Consider the following 16,301-nt stretch of genomic DNA (forward strand, 5'->3'; position numbering starts at 1 on the left):
CTTCACTGAGTCAGGAGCCCGATGCGGGGCTTGATCCCATGACCTTGAGAATATGACCTGTGCTCAAATCAAGAGTTGGGTGCTTAACCGACTGAGCCACCCAGGCGTCCCTGTCATTTTAATTTCTATGAGCTGATCTTTGTTCTCATGGTGCTCCTTTTTTTAAATTCTTTAAATCATATCTTGCTGCTTTTTTATAATTACAGTATCTGTGCCTGTGAAATACTGGTTGGTGTTCAGTCTGCTGTAAGAATGAGATAGCCTCTTTTATTCGTTTTTATTCAGTGAGTTGTAATCTGTTACTTTTGTTGATGTTTTTTTTTTTTTAAAGTTTATGTGGCCTTAGAAGGTGAGTTAGGGAGTATTCCTTCTATTCTCTGGATGACTTTGTGTAAGAATAGATTTTTCTATTTATTGAATGATTGGAATGAATGTGTTCATAAATTTTCTTTTTTTTTTTTTTTTAAGATTTTATTTATTTGGCAGAGAGAGACACAGTGAGAGGAAACACAAGCATGGGGAATGGGAGAGGGAGAAGCAGGCCTCCCACTGAGCAGGGAGCCTGATGTGGGTCTCGAACCCAGGACCCGAGATCATGACCTGAGCCAAAGGCAGGTGCCTAACGACTGAGCTACCCAGGCACTCCCATAAATTTTCTTTTTAAAGGACACCTGGCTCTGAAACTGTCTTTGAAGAACTTTTTTTGTTTTTAGATAACCAGTTTAATTCTTTAATGATTAAAATACCATTCAGCTTCTATGTCTTGTTCCAGTTAAATTCGATAGTTAATATTTTTAAAAAGTTACTCATTTTACCTAAGTTTTCAAACTTGCTGTCTTAAAGTGTCTTATAATAATCCTTCATCACCTGTTAAACCATAATCCCCACCGGATGTAGTCTTTTTCATTCCTAATGGGTTTTTCTCTCTTTCTGGATTACCCTCCTTTGTAGATATGGAAGTCTTTTCAAAGGGCCAGATTTGGCTTTATGGATCCTTTCTTTGTAACTTTGTTTCCTATTTCTGCTGAGATCTAGCTACATATCCATATCTATATCCCCATGTATCTGTATCCATTCTTCTGTTTTTTCCATTCTTTTTTGTTTTCACTGGACATATTTCATTATTTTTTTTTCTAACTTCTTTAATTGACTCCTAGGGATATCATTTTAAGTCCTTTTTTTTTAAGACTTGAGAAAAAACTTGAAGTGTTTTTGTCTTGTGATCTTGGGCTTTTTACCTTTGTTCATATTCATCTTCCCTTTTTATAATTATCTGTTGTCAGGATTAAGTAAGGCAAAGGTAAGTATTTTCACACAGTGGGTGCAGAGTAAATGGTTGTTACATGTTTTGAATTTGGCACATTTACTGAAGTGATTTCTTTCCACCCTAGTGCACACGCCTATGCTTTGGGCATCCTGCCCTCCGCATTGCTGTCAGTGTGCAAACAGCTGTAATCGCTGTAATCAGTAGCATCAGCAGCCTCTGGAGTCTAATATTTTCCTCCTCTGCTCATGGTTTCACTGAGCTGGACTTCCTTGGCATAGTAATTTTATTTTCTTTCCTCGTGTGCCATTGAGAACAGTAGCCATGGTTTGTTCTCCGAGTTCTTAGTCTGACCTGCAGTGGTGCCATCTCGCCGAGGAATGCTAAGTTTCTCCTACAGTCGGTCACAGTTGTGCTCAGTGCCCACTGCTGAATCACTTGTTTCTTCTCATTGGATTGGTATGGTATCTTGCCTTTGTTGCTGGGCCTTTTCTTATTCTTGAAACAGCTCTGTAATCTTTCATTAGCCACTTTTTCTCTTTTATTGCCATTCCAACTTTGGTCCCTTATATCCCGTCAAGCTGGGGTCAGCAAGGATTTTCTTGAAAGGTCCAGATGATAAATATTTTACACTTTGCAGACCAAATGTGGTCTCTGTCACATTCTCAATCCCCACACGCCTGCTGAAATGTAAAAGCCATTTCTGACTTTAGTAAATACGAATTGTTAATTTTTTTTCTGGTGCCTAAATTTTTAAATTGTGAAATAGAATATATATTTAAAAATGCATGAAAACTTACACACTTGGTTTGATGCACAAAAAAGAAACAAAGTTTTGTGAATCCTATCTCCCAAATCAGAAATAGAATATTATCAGTACTTCAGAGCTGCCCTTTGATGTTCTCCCTGACTGCATCTTTCCTCTACCTACCTAGTATCCTGCATTCTCTTTGCTTTTAAAATGGTTTTACCACATATGATAAATCTCTTTTTTTTTTTTTTTAAAGATTTTATTTATTTATTTGACAGACAGAGACCACAAGTAGGCAGAGAGGCAGGCAGAGAGAGAGAGAGAGAGAGGAGGAAGCAGGCTTCCTGCGGAGCAGAGAGCCCGATGCGGGGCTCGATCCCAGGACCCTGAGATCATGACCCAAGCCGAAGGCAGCAGGCCAAACCACTGAGCCACCCAGGCGCCCCATATGATAAATCTCTTAATTGATTTTGAGTTTTGTATAAAATGGAATCATCTCTCTATGTACCTTCTTTTGCTTAGCAATTACCTTTTTGGGATTCATTCATGTGAATGCACATGGTTCATTCAGTTTCACTGCTTATTGAATTTAATTTTTGGACTTTTACAGTGCATTTTACTGTTGATGGACATTTGGATTGTTTCCAGTCTTTTGTTCTCATGAGTAATGCTGCTTTGAATGTTCTTATTTACATTTCCTGGTGCACATGTATATGAGATTTTAAGGGACCTTACCTACCAGTGAAATTGTTGGGCCCCTGCAAGGCTAGCTTTGTTAATATTACCTATGTATTTATGCTTTTGTTCTTTATTTGCATTTCAGATCTTCTTTATGAGATCATTGTTCAACTGCCTTTATGATTAACTTTACTGTTAGCCATTGCATGACAAATTCTTAAGTTATTACTTCTTCCAAATTACTTTTATTTTACCCTCATTCATGAAAGATATTTGTCTTTATATAGAATTCTATTTTATCTCAGCACATTGTGGGCATTATTTCACTGTCTGACTATAAATAATTTGGCTTCAGTATTGCTTTTGAAGACACTTGTCCCTCTTATTCTTACCTCTTTTAAAAGTAACCTTTCTCTTCTTTCTGGCTGCTTTTAAAATATTCTTTTTTGTTATTGCTATAAAATTCCACTGTGATATTTCTTTGTCTAGATTTCTTTTTAATAATCCTGTTTGGAATGTATCAGGCTTCTTGAATATTTAGATTGGTATCTTTTTTTAGTTTTCGAAAGTTTGACAAAGAATTGCTGAGAATATTGCCCTTGCCTCATTCCTTTTACTCCTTCTTGAGGTCCAGTCCAAGTTTTCCAAATTCTGTCACTTCTGTCTTCCATGTCTCTTCATCTTTTTTTCCCTGTGTACCACCTCTATACTCTCTGCTGTGGTTTGAGTTAATTTCCTTTGACTTGTCTTCCAGTTCCCTAACTCACCTTTTGTTTATCTAATTTGCTGTTAAGTCTGTCTATTGCGTTTTTAAATTTCCTTTTATTTTTTATTTTTTGAGGGAAAGAGAGAGAGTGTACAAGCCATGGAGCGGGAGGGGCAGAGTGTGAGAAGGAGAGGAAATCCCAAGCAGGCTTCCCGCCCAGTGCAGAGCCCAGTGCAGGGCTCTATCTCACAACCCAGAGATCATGACCTGAGTCTAAATGAAGAATAAGATGCTCAATTGACTGAGCCACCCAGGTGCCCTAAGTTTTTTTTTTTTCTAATAATACATTCTTACCTATTCGAAATTCTGTTTGGTTCATTTTCTTCCTTCCTTCCTTTCTTTTCTTTTTTTTTTTAAAGTTACTTCTACCCTTGAGAGACGCATGCTTCACTGGCTTATCCAGCCGGGTACCCCTGCTTGGTTCATTTTCAGATCATTTTGTTCTACTCATGTTGTTTTGTTTGCTTATTTGTTGTAGATACATGACTGAGTGAGTATGATCTACTTATTTTTTTCTCACAAGTGTATCTTGGAAAATGTTTGAGGTCGAGGATAATAAAGTTGGTTTCTCCAAAGGAGATTGCATTTGCTTCTGTCAGCTGCCTAGGGGCCTTTCCAGTCCTTGGCTCTTAAAATAAACTCTGGGCTTGAGGTTTTTCAGAACACCCAAGTAGTATTTTAAGTTGTAATTACCCATGTGAGGGCTGGCTTATGGCTTTCAATTCTCAGGGGAGATGTCTTTCTTCCCTCTCTTCAGTGCCATGGCTCAACACAGCATTTTCTTTCCCACTTTAAATAGTCCCTGTGGAATATGGAAACTCATTTCTAGTTTCCCCTCATGTTGAGAGTTGTAGCTTTTTGAGGTTCCAGCTTTCCCAGGGTCTTCAAACTCCCCATCTTAGGTAGGTCAGCATTGTTTGTCTTCTATTCCCAGAGGCCTGGAAGGCTACAAAAGTTGATAATTGAATTTACCCAATTTGGTAAACACTTTTCAAGGTAAAAATCAGCTTTAGCCAGCTCAGTTGACCTTTCTGTGTTCCTATCTTCATATAACTTTTATTCTGAATATTCCTTGATTTCTTGTCAACTTATGAATGCATTTGAGAGAATATTTTAAAATACTTTTCCTGTAATTTTTGTTGTTTTCAGTGGGAAGCTTAGCACAATCTCTGAGTCTACAGTGTTGCTGGAAGCAGGAGAGTCTAAATTTTTTAAATTTCATTTTTATTTATTTATCTTTTAAAAGATTTTATTCATTTATTTGTCAGAGAGAGAGTACAAGCAGAGGGAGGTGGGGGGAAGCAGGCAGAGGCAGAGGGAGAAGTAAGCTCCCTGCTGGGCAGGGAGCCTGATGTGGAACTTGATCCCAGGACCCTGAGACCATGATCTGAGCTGAAGGCAGAGGCTTAACTGACTGAGCCACCCAGGTGCTCCTGGTTTTTTTCTTATTTTTATACTCTGATTTAGATTTTTTTGTTCTTGGGAGGAGTGATCATGCCTGGGATCTCTTGTGCAGTGTCAGTGTTGAGGGGACACTCAGCAATACAGGTAGATGTGCAGCCAGAAAAACTTTGGAGGGCTTTGATTTTACATGTTTCATATAAAATTATGTTTTTTAGTCTTTCTAGTTATTTGGTGAGGTTGGTATATTATTATAACCTCTATTTTACAGATCAAACTAAGACTTAGGGGAAGAATCTGGACCCAAATCTAGTAATTAGTTGGGCTGAGATTTAGATTCATGACTTTTGACTTGGTTCTGTGCCCTTTCCACTACGGCATGTTGCTTTTTAATTAACATTGTGGACATTTGACATCCCTTGATTATTGTATCTAGATATGAAAATTCTGGGGAAACCACTGAATTAATAATATCCAGATGAAATTATCTCTAAATTATCACCTGATAGAAATTGTTAGCTGAACGTTCACTTCGCTTAATTTTTTTTATCAGTGACTTAAAACAATATATTGACTTCTGTTAACAGCAAGCAGAAAAGAAGAAAATGAGAAATACAGCACTGTGAAATACTTTTGTTGTAAATATAAGTAATTTTTGTCTTTTCCAACAGGTGTGTGTGTAATATAGATTGCAGTGGCTACAGTTTTAATCCTGTGTGTGCTTCTGATGGGAGTTCCTACAACAATCCTTGTTTTGTTCGAGAAGCATCTTGTATAAAGCAAGAACAAATTGATATAAGGCATCTCGGTCATTGCACAGGTAAAATCCATTCTACTCATCCAGAGACCTGTCTTTAATATTCTGTGTCTGAAATCTTATTTGTCATTTAAGTAGTGTTCCATATTTGTAAAATGAGAAGTCTTTGATGTTCTATTTGTTTCTTCTATTACTTTGTATTTTAGATTTCTTTGTTGTTACTAATTCAGATTTTTTTTCATTTATTTTCATCTTCTTAAGACTCAAATGATGCTTTTCTGTTGATCAAGTAGTTACTAAGCCCTTCCTAACATAGACTTGTAGATACATTTATAGTTCTTAAAGGTTGTCTCAAATTTATAGTAATGATTATAGCTGTTTAATAGTCAACTTATTTTAATTATAGTAAAACTACAAGCATTACCATATATTCATATTTTTTTCCTAGAGCATAAAAGTTCACTTTGTTTTCATGTTCTCTCAGTAGTTTTTGCCCCTACATATTTTGTACTGTTAGAGATTTTGGTGTGAGGTTATAGAATGTAAGGAAAACTTATTACTTTTAGTTTAAAATTCTTTCTTACCAAGAAAATTCTTTTCTTGCTTTTTGTCATAGTTTAGAGCCACGATGCCAGCTAAGAATTTGTTTGTTTTCCATTTCAACTAGAAATATCTAGTCACTAAAGGCAGAACTTCTCAAGTTCCTTAGTAATACACATATGGGCTAGGATAATGTGTTCTTTCCTAGTAACTTAAAACATACAAGAGCTGACACATTGTCATAGACTCGCAGGTCTTTCCTGCTTACAAGCCCCAACCCTCCTGCCTTTTTTGGACTTATTAAGGGGATATGTTTTTATCTAAGCTGAGGGGAAAATGTTGTAAGCCAGAGTTTAGTACTTTTTACTGGTAAGAAATTATTTGTGAAATACAACACTAGGGATTGCAGTATCTCTGCTTTAAGCTACTAGAGAATGCTCAAGAAGCTCCTCAGAGGATTTCCAGGTGCAGATCAGATAGGGTGGGAGAACACACCATTTGCTGATAGAGACCCCTTGTAGGTAGACACTCTACCTAGCCTTGCTCTTAAAGTGCATAGTTTGTTTTTCTTTCATAGAGTGGCATTTAGAGCCCAAGTTGAAATAGTAGCTTAGAGAAATAATGCCTTTTATGAAGAACTGGTTCATGATTGAATGGTTCTACTTGCAAATTCAAACTTCAAGTAGGTCAACCTTGAGAATTTTACTAATTGAAATTGATGCCTATTTAGAATCCTTTGGAGTAGTTGGTCCTTAGCTTTTTTTTTTTTTAAGAGATTTTATTTACTTATTTGACAGACAGATCACAAGTAGGAAGAGAGGCAGGCAGAGAGGAAAGCAGGCCCCCCAGCTGAGCAGAGAGCCCGATGTGGGACTCAATTCCAGGACCCTGAGATCATGACCTGAGCCAAAGGCCGAGGCTTAATCCACTGAGCCACCCAGGCGCCCCTGGTCCTTAACTTTTATCTTGGTCCTTTTGGTAATACTTCCGTTCATACCTAATCACACCTTCCCTTTCCTTTCTCACTATGTAGTGGGACGCGGCAGCTTGTGCTTCCAACATGCATTTTTGACATTTTTTTTTTTTTAAGATTTTATTTATTTGACAGAGAACACAAGTAGGCAGAGAGGTAGACAGAGAGAGAGAGAGGAAGGGAAGCAGACTCCCTACTGAGCAGAGAGTCCAGTGCGGGGCTTTATCCCGAAACCTCGGGATCATGACCCAAGCCGAAGGCAGATGCTTTAACCCACTGAGCCACCCACGTGCCCCCAACATGCATTTTTGGTTCAGGTACAGTGTTCCCAGTCCAAATACAGTTCAACAGTCTGGGGTCATTTCTATCTAAGTTTTGTCTGATAACAAAGCTGAGATTCCACCTTTATTTTAATCTGATATGTTTCCAGAGAAACAGTGGTAGGAGAGATACATCTTGAGATTATTGTCCCTTGGAGAGAGGGCTAATCCTTTGCCTTTAGGGTCTGTGTTATTTTAGCTTGCACAGGGAAGACTTTTTAAGGAGATGACATTTGAGCTGAAATCTAAATGAAGTTAGGTTGTTCATCTTGCAGAACGTGTATATATTTGGGGTGCCTTGAGGCCTGAGATAGAAATGGCACAACAGATGAAGAGAATGCTGGGAAATGTGAGCAAGATAAGTGGACAGAGTTGGGAAGGACTGGAGCATTTGGAATATTTGGGAGCTTCATGGTATGACTTAAACATCCCGTGTGTCTTAATCTGAAAACTTTTCTTTTATAGACACAGATGACACTAGTTTGTTGGGAAAAAAAGATGATGGACTACCATATCGACCAGATGTGAAAGGTACTGAATCGTGATTTTCCAGATTTCAGCCAACTATTGAAATACGGTCATGAGCTGTCCTTCGTAGCTCTATTTCCATTATAATGATCATTCCAGCTTTGCTCTCTCTAGCAATACATTATGGAATATATTATTAATAATATTAAAAAGCTAAGCTGCTTATTCTCAATTTACAGAGTTCTCTCATATATACTTTAATTAAAATTTTGATTGAGATACTGCAGATTCACATGTAGTTGTAAGATATTACACTGAAAGATCCCTCATCTTTGCTTTTTAAATCCTCTTTACTTCTTTAGAATATACTATTAATGCTTGCCCTCTGTGCACAGGTCTTTGATCCTTATTCCCTCTGCCTGGAACTTTTCTCTAACTAATATTCATCCTTTCAGTCTTAGCTTTTCCCTTAGTCATTTCCCTTTGGGAAGTAATCCTTGACCCTAAGTCTAGATTAGGTGTGTCTCTATATACTCTCCTATGCAAACACTTAACCTACTTTAATTATAATTGTCTTTTTTACTCATCTGTATCCCCCTTTAGGCTCTGAGTTTTGTGAGGACGGGAGACTGTGTCTGCATCTGTCATATTGACTTTTGTATTCCTAACTCTTGGTAGAATGTTTGGCACATACTTAGGTGCTCCATACTTGTCAAATGAATGGAGGAAACTCAAAGAAACTGTAGGATTTATTGGTACAGAGTCTTATATGTAGTAAAAGTCAGAGCAGCAGGGATTGGATTCCAGGTATCTTGACATTAACTCCAGTGCTCTTTGATTTAATATGATTCTTAAACTACTCTGAGGCCTAAGGACCAAGGGGAACATTGAGGCTTTATGAGGCTCTCTCTAGTGAACTGAAGCAGGTCTAGATCATGGGACTCCTAGTTTGAGACTTAAATATAATTGCTCTTTCACACATGCATCTTCTACCCATTTGTTAGGTTATACTAGTGGAGAATTGTTTTTAGGTGTGTGATCTACCTTTTATGCCTAATTTCGAAAAAAATGTAAAATGAGAATAATAATAGTACCTATCTCATAGTTTTATAAAAATTAAATAATATAGGGGCTCCTAGGAGCTCAGTCAGTTAAATGTCCGACTCTTGGTTTAGCCTCAGGTCATGATCTTATGGGTGGTGAGATCAAGCACCAAGTTGGGTCCTGTGCTCAGTGGGGAGTCTGCTTGAAGATTCTCTCACTCTCCCTCTGCCCCTGTCCCTCCTTGCATGCTTACTCCCTTTCTCTCTCTCAAATAAATAATTAATCTTTAAAAAATTAAATAATACCTGTCAAATGCTTAGAAACAGTATTGGACATACTCTTAAGTGCTTAAAAAATAATAACTTATTATCATTGAACAATTTGTTATTTTCTTCACTGGAATCCTATCACACCTGAATCATTTATATCCCATGAGCTCCTGAAGTATCAGTTTCCTATGTTGATACAAGTGCTGTTTTTAAAATAGAAAATCTCCTGTATTCCCATAGGAGACATAATACATCAGCTGTAGTTTTATTCTCTATACTGTTAGTACATGACCAGAATATGAAGGCTATTTTTCAGTAGGTAGAAACTCATATTTAAGGTAATTTGGGGAATTGTATATGCCCTAAATACTTGTCTGCCTTTGATAAAACTACAGCGGTAATTTAGTGCCTAGGCCACTTTTGAGATACTGAAAATTCTTTATACATAAGAATTGACCTGTAACTCAAATGAAATTAGATCTAATTTATTATGTGCCTACTTTATAGTCGTCATTTCATCAGACCCTGTTAGTGGGTAGAAAGATACCAAATACATGACATCCATCTTTAAGAACCCTTTCGTTTAGGGACGCCGGGGTGGCTCAGTTGGTTAAGCAGCTGCCTTCGGCTCAGGTCATGATCCCAGCGTCCTGGGATCGAGTCCCACATCGGGCTCCTTGCTCAGCAGGGAGCCTGCTTCTCCCTCTGCCTCTGCCTGCCATTCTGTCTGCCTGTGCTCGCTCTCTCCCTCTCTCTCTCTCTGATAAATAAATAAATCTTAAAAAAAAAAAAAAGAAGCCTTTGGTTTAGTAAGAAATGAATATAACCCTCTAACAAAGTAAAAATTTGTTATTGTTATAAATGTGGTTAAAAGTGCAATGGGAGTTCAGAAAAGGAGATTACTATTTGGTGGCAAATTGTGAGGATCTGAAGAACTAACGGAAGAGGTGTCTTAAAAGCTATGTTGTCCTAGGAAATTTAAACTTTATTTGTAGGCAGTGGAGAATCACTAATAGTTTTGAAAAAGATAAGGCTGCAAAGTTAACCAGTTGAATGAACAGTGCCTGTCAGTAAGATGGTGCTTATTATTATATATATTGCACTGAAGACGGGAGATCTGTTAGATAGATTCAAAGGGAATAGACTTTGGCTTAGATTAGAGGGATAGAGAGTTTAGATGACTTGGATGATGGTTTCTATTTATAAAACTAAGGATGTTGGGAGGGGAAATGTGTTTGAGGTAAGGTAAGGGAGAAGTTGATGTGGAGGTGAGTAATTTTGGAGTTTGAGTTGCTTGTGGAACTCTCCGCATGGCTTCATTTAGCATAAATTTGCAATCTTCGGAGATTGAGGTGATAGATAAGTGAAGTCCTGAGGATGAGTAAGATAATAGAGCTTCATTGTTTAGACTCTTGTACTCTTGAGATAGGGCTAGGATGACTGATAAACCAAATCTTTAATTTCATTTCAATTAATTTAAATTTAAATAGCCACATGTGGCCAGTGGATACTGTATTGGGAAACACAGACATAGAACATATCAAGAGTGGTAGAAAGTTCTGTTAGACGGTACAGTTACTACAAAGGAGAGGAGGCTTAGGATGAAGCAGAAACAGGTTCCAGGGAATACCTAGAATGCTGCAGTGGCACAGAAGCCAATACGGAGGGGTCACATAAAGGTATCAGAGGACAAGCATTGAATCTGAAGACAAGGGAATCATTGGTTATCGCAGAAGAAGGAGTTTCTCTAGAGTTATAAATATGAAATCCAAATTGTGAAAGAGTTGAGAAATGTTGCAGTAGTGGGTAGTAGAGGTCAAAATGTAACTATTTTGTATCCCCCCCCCCATTTGCTTCTATTTTTTGTCCTCACAATCATTTGTAGGAGGCCTTTAGTACATTTTTGTGTCCCCAGTACACAACCAAGACTAGGTAGGCAGGCAGGCATCTAGGGATGGAGGCTGCAAAGTGAAAAGCAGCAACACAGCACCAACACAAAGCTGGACAAATTGGAAGAAAGTGCTTAGTATGGAAGATTTTTAAAGTTGAGCTCTTGGAGAATAGCGCTCATGAAATGGAACATTTGACTGTCCAGCATGGTGGCTGAATTGGTGCTTTTTTGGGCTATTGGGAAATCTCTGATAAATACTGAAATTGCAGTGTTGGAAGCAGTGTTGTAGTTGTTGAAGCCACGCAGGGTATGATGGTTGAACATGAGGGATGTGGGAGATGGGTATGTGACATTTTAAAAACTTGATTGTAGAAAATTTCACGCGTATATAAACAGAATAGTATAATAAACCCTAAGTTACACAATACATACCTTCAGCAGTTTCCAGCATTTTGTCATTCTTATTTTGTCTATATATCACTACCCACTTGATTTTTATTATTCTTATTTTACAGGTTTGTTTTTGTTTTTGTTTTTGTTTTTTATGGAGGTCTAATTTCCATTCAGGGAGCTACATGAATGTTAAGGTATCAGTTTTGAAAAATGAATTTTATTGGAGTCTCTAACATTCCCATCTGCCCAGGAAGCTCCTTTGTTGCATGTGACATTTCGACATGACCACTTTTATCCAAAGGATATTTTCCTACAGCCTAACATCTAACCGTAACACCTTTTTTACTTCCAAGACTCTCTTGCTTCATTCCTGAGGTTCACTTCACCCCCAGCCCCCATCCCATATTTGGCCTCATCTTCTCAATAGTCTCTGTCCTCCTGCTGACCAGGGATGCCAGAGAAACTGAGGTATTGGTATTATTTTTCCCATTTCTTGGGGACTCCCATTTGCACATCTTTAATACAGCTCTTTTGATGTGCCCTTTTTAAAATGGTCTTGATAAAGTTCCCTCGTTGAATGGTAAAACTGAGCCAGTTGCTAAAATCTTGTGGGAGATCTGAGAGTGTGTGCTGTGGGGAGTCATGGGGAGGACTTTTAGAAGGCCACCTGGGTGGATGGTGCAGACCCCTAAGGGATGAAGGTCATTGGGAGAGGAGAGTGGAGTATGATCTGGAGGTGACAGGGGAAAGTGGAAGGAAAAGGGATGTAGGAAGTAATGTGATCTTGGTCTATCAGGGAAATGAAAGGAGTACTTCCTAAGGGGATGGTTGAGGAGGTGGATGAGTTTATTCACATCAGAAAATGTGTTTCACGGGGCCGTGTGGAAAGGCTAGGAAAGGAGAAGTTAGGGTTTGTATGGAAAATAGGGGGTTTTAGGAATGAGTTGGGAGCTTTTGGTAGGTAGGCTTTTGTACCTGCCTTTATACCTTTGATGGGGTCTGAGGAGACTGGGGTTAGGGAACGATGTATGGAGGGATATGTTCGTGACAAGGCTTGGGGTGCAGGGTAGTATAGGGGAAACAAGAAAGAATATATTAAATATTTTAACTGTAGGGATCTGTAGAAATGAGCCTGAGAGTTCCTGGTACAGTGTTGATGTGGTTGTTGTGGCCTCAGCAAATGACCTAGCAGGTGCATGTTTTGGTTGTTAATAGCAACTCCTTATGCTTTATTTGGGTTGTGCATTGATGGACCAGGACAGCCCTCCAGTGGGACATGCCTTTGCAGATAGGCCATCTGCAAAGGTTTTCTTATAACATCATTGCTTAGAACCATACTCTCCTTTGTATTTGAAAACACTGCCGCTGGTGGTAGGTTTTGTTTCTGAATGCCTCTGTGGGTGGAAGGAACCACTGGGTGACCGAGTGTTCTCTTTATATCTCACACACACAAACATTGTTCAGAGATGAGCACTTGCAGCTGTTCACAGAGCCTGTCACTACTTGCCTGAGGGCATTGTTTGGAGAAGACCATTCTGTGTCCAGTTCTTGCTGTGAGAGACTACATCACTGCTATGGTTTCTGAAACTGTGCTTCCTGATGTCTTAAAGCCTTTTTCCTTTTCCTTTTTGAAGTTAATCTAATTTACGTGGTCCAGAGAGCAGGTGCTTGGACATTCTGCTTTTGTCCATTTCCTACACATCTCCCAGGGTAGTGTGGTGAGATAATAGTGGGATGGTTCAGAGTTTGCTCTATGGAATCGGACTTGGGCTACACTTAAAGGCTGTGTGGCTTGCTTTTGCTGAGCCTCAGTGATCATATCTATATAGCTGGGATGCTAATATCTACTGCCTAGGATTACTCTGATTATGAAATGCTATATCACTGGATTTTTCACTTGGAGATGTATGTGTATATATATATATATATACACATACATATCTATCTCCACTTTCACTGGATATATCACTTGATGTTACTGTGGTGACTGTTGATACTTTTGTTTTCTGTTTTCATTGTTGGTACCGGGCTGTGGTGAAAGGTCTCACCATTGGTGAGTCTACCTGTATCTAGGTCATGGTTAATGTGGTTCATGGCTATTCATCAATTCATTGGTTATTGCTGTGTGCCCTTCCGTGTGTCAGCCGCTTTCACGTATTTGTGTTAGTATTTGATCCTTGTTACAACCATGTTATCCTCCTTTTGCAGATGAAGAAGCTGAAACTGCAAATTTGTGGCTCATGTAGAATAGCAGAGCAAGGACTAGAATGCAGGCTTTTCTGACTCTAAGCCCTGGTGCTCTTCTTCTTGTATCATAGCTATTCCAGAATTCTCTTCTGCCCTCTTGCTTGCTTTCTTCTCTTACTTTCCTTCAGAACTTTAGTGTACTTTCGGCTGTCACCTTGGTGAACCTTTGTTCTCTAGCCTTAATTTAGAGCTTAATCTTAAGCTCTAGTTTCATATATTCGTATGTATTGCCTGGAACATAAAAGGTGCTTAGTAAATACTTTTGGATGACTCTAGCTAGTCAGAGGTCTAAAAATTTTTTTAAAGATTTTATTTATTTATTTGACACAGAGAGATCACAAGTAGGCAGAGAGGCAGGCAGAGAGACAGAGGGGAAAGCAGGCTCCCTGCTGAGCAGAGAGCGGATATAGGGCTGGATTCCAGGACCTAAGACCATGACCTGAGCCGAAAGCAGAGGTTTAATCCACTGAGCCACCCAGGCATCCCTAGAGGTCTAAATTTGAACTCCGCTTTACTACATTTTTCTACTGACCCTCCTGTCATTAGGCTCATTTTTAGAGTCTTTTTTTTTTTTTCAGTTTTTTTTTTTGTTTTGGTGAGATGTATATAACAAAATTTGCCATTTAAACCATTTTAAGTGCATAGCTCAGTAGTATTAAATGCATTCATGATGTTGTGCAACCATGACCATTCATTTCTAGAGCTCTTTGATCTTTTTTTTTTTTAATTAAAGATTTATTCATTCAGTTGAGAGAGAGAAAATACATGCACATGGAGGGAGGAGCAGAGGCAGAGGGAGAGAGAGAATCTGTAAGCAGACTCACCGCTGAGTGTGGAGCTGCATAGGGAGCTCGATCCCATTACCCCGAGATCACGACCTGAGCACAAAGCAAGAGTCAGATGCTTGTTTATATGACTGAGCCATTCAGGGTGCTCCTAAACCTCTTTGATCTTGTAAAATGGGAGCTATACCCAATGAACAGTAGCTTTCCACTTACCCTTCCTCTCAACCCTGTAACTATCATTCTTTTTGTTTCTATAATTTTGGCTACTCTAAGTACCTCCTCCCAGTGGAATCATATAGTGTTTGTCTTTTCGTGTCTGGCTTATTTCAGTGAACATAATGTCCTGGAGGTTAATCTGTATCGTGGCATAAGTCAGAATGTCCGGGGGGCCTGGGTGGCTCAGTTGTTAAGCGTCTGCCTTCAGCTCAGGTTACCATCCCGGCATCCTGGGACAGAGCCCCATGTCAGGCTCTCCGCTCAGCAGGGAACCTGCTTCTCCCTCTCGCTCTGCCTGCTGTTTCCCCTACTTGTGCTTCCCTCCTTCAAATAAATAAATAAATAAATAAATGAACAAATAAATAAATAAATAAATCTTAAAAAAGAAAGTTAGAATGTCTTTTTTGAGGTTGAATAATGTTGCATCGTATGTATGTACTGCATCTTGTTTATCCATTCATTCATTGATGGACACTTGTGTTGGCTTCCACCTTTTAGCCGTTATGAATGTTGCTGTGAATATGAGTATATAGCTATCTCTTTGAGACTCTACTTTCAGTTCTTTTGCATATATCCCCACAAATGGAATTGCTGGATCGTATGATTAATTATATTTTTAATTTTTTGAGGGACCACCATACTGTTTTCCATAGCGGCTATATCATACATTTTCATCAGCAGTGCTCAGAAGTTCTAATTTCTTTGCATGCTTGCCAACACTTAAATGTTTTGTTTTGTTTTGTTTTGGGATAGTAGTCATCCTCATGGGTGTGGAGTACTGTGTTATGGTTTTGATTTGCATTTGCCTAATGATTAGTGATGTTGAGTATCTTTCGTGTGTTTATTGACCATTTTTTCTTTGAATTCATGCATATTTTCCTTGGAGGAGAGTCATTTTGTATAATTCTGTATTAAAAGTATCTTCAAAGGATAGTTTTGTTTGCTAAATGCCTAAAGTACATTGAAGGGATTAGTGCTGGGCAATGTTTGTAAAGATGGTTATTGCAAAGTATCTAAAGAATGGGACTGGGAAGTTTGACCTTCAGAAAAAAATTATTGGGTGGGATTTTTTTTTTTTTTAAAGATTTTATTTATTTATTTGACAGAAATCACAAGTAGACAGAGAGACAGGCAGAGAGAGAGGGAAGTAGGCTCCCTGCTGAGCAGAGAGCCCGATGCGGGACTCGATCCCAGGACCCTGAGATCATGACCTGAGCTGAAGGCAGCGGCTTAACCCACTGAGCCACCCAGGCGCCCCTGTTGGGTGGGATTTATGGGGTAAACAGATAACAGGGAAATCTGTAGATAAGGAGAGATTTCATTCAACATAAGGAACATTTGATAATATTGGAATAAATTGTGTTGAGTTCTTCACTTTTGAAAGTGGTAAATTAGAAACAGGATTTCTGGGTAGTAGCTAAAGGGATTCCTTCATCAGACCAGATGGCCCTCAACAGCCCTTCTATCGGGGCGCCTGGGTGGCTCAGTGGGTTAAGCCTCTGCCTTCGGCTCAGGTCATGATCTCAGGGTCCTGGGAT

At 38.8% G+C, this 16,301-nt stretch overlaps 1 protein-coding gene across 2 annotated transcripts in view; it reads left to right on the top strand.

Annotated features, from left to right (window-relative positions):
- TMEFF1 (transmembrane protein with EGF like and two follistatin like domains 1) overlaps nucleotides 1-16,301 on the top strand; it is an 86,947-nt gene that overhangs the window by 51,786 nt on the left and 18,860 nt on the right. For both annotated transcript variants that reach the window (XM_045081633.1, XM_045081632.1), the window contains exons 6-7: nucleotides 5,532-5,680; nucleotides 7,916-7,981. In XM_045081633.1, the coding sequence (XP_044937568.1) occupies nucleotides 5,532-5,680; nucleotides 7,916-7,981 (215 nt within the window). The remainder of the gene's footprint in view (nucleotides 1-5,531; nucleotides 5,681-7,915; nucleotides 7,982-16,301) is intronic.

This window comes from Mustela putorius, unplaced genomic scaffold (assembly GCF_011764305.1).
Source record: "Mustela putorius furo isolate JIRA1106 unplaced genomic scaffold, ASM1176430v1.1 tig00000580_pilon_pilon_pilon, whole genome shotgun sequence".
In the NCBI taxonomy this organism is placed as follows: Eukaryota; Metazoa; Chordata; class Mammalia; order Carnivora; family Mustelidae; genus Mustela; species Mustela putorius.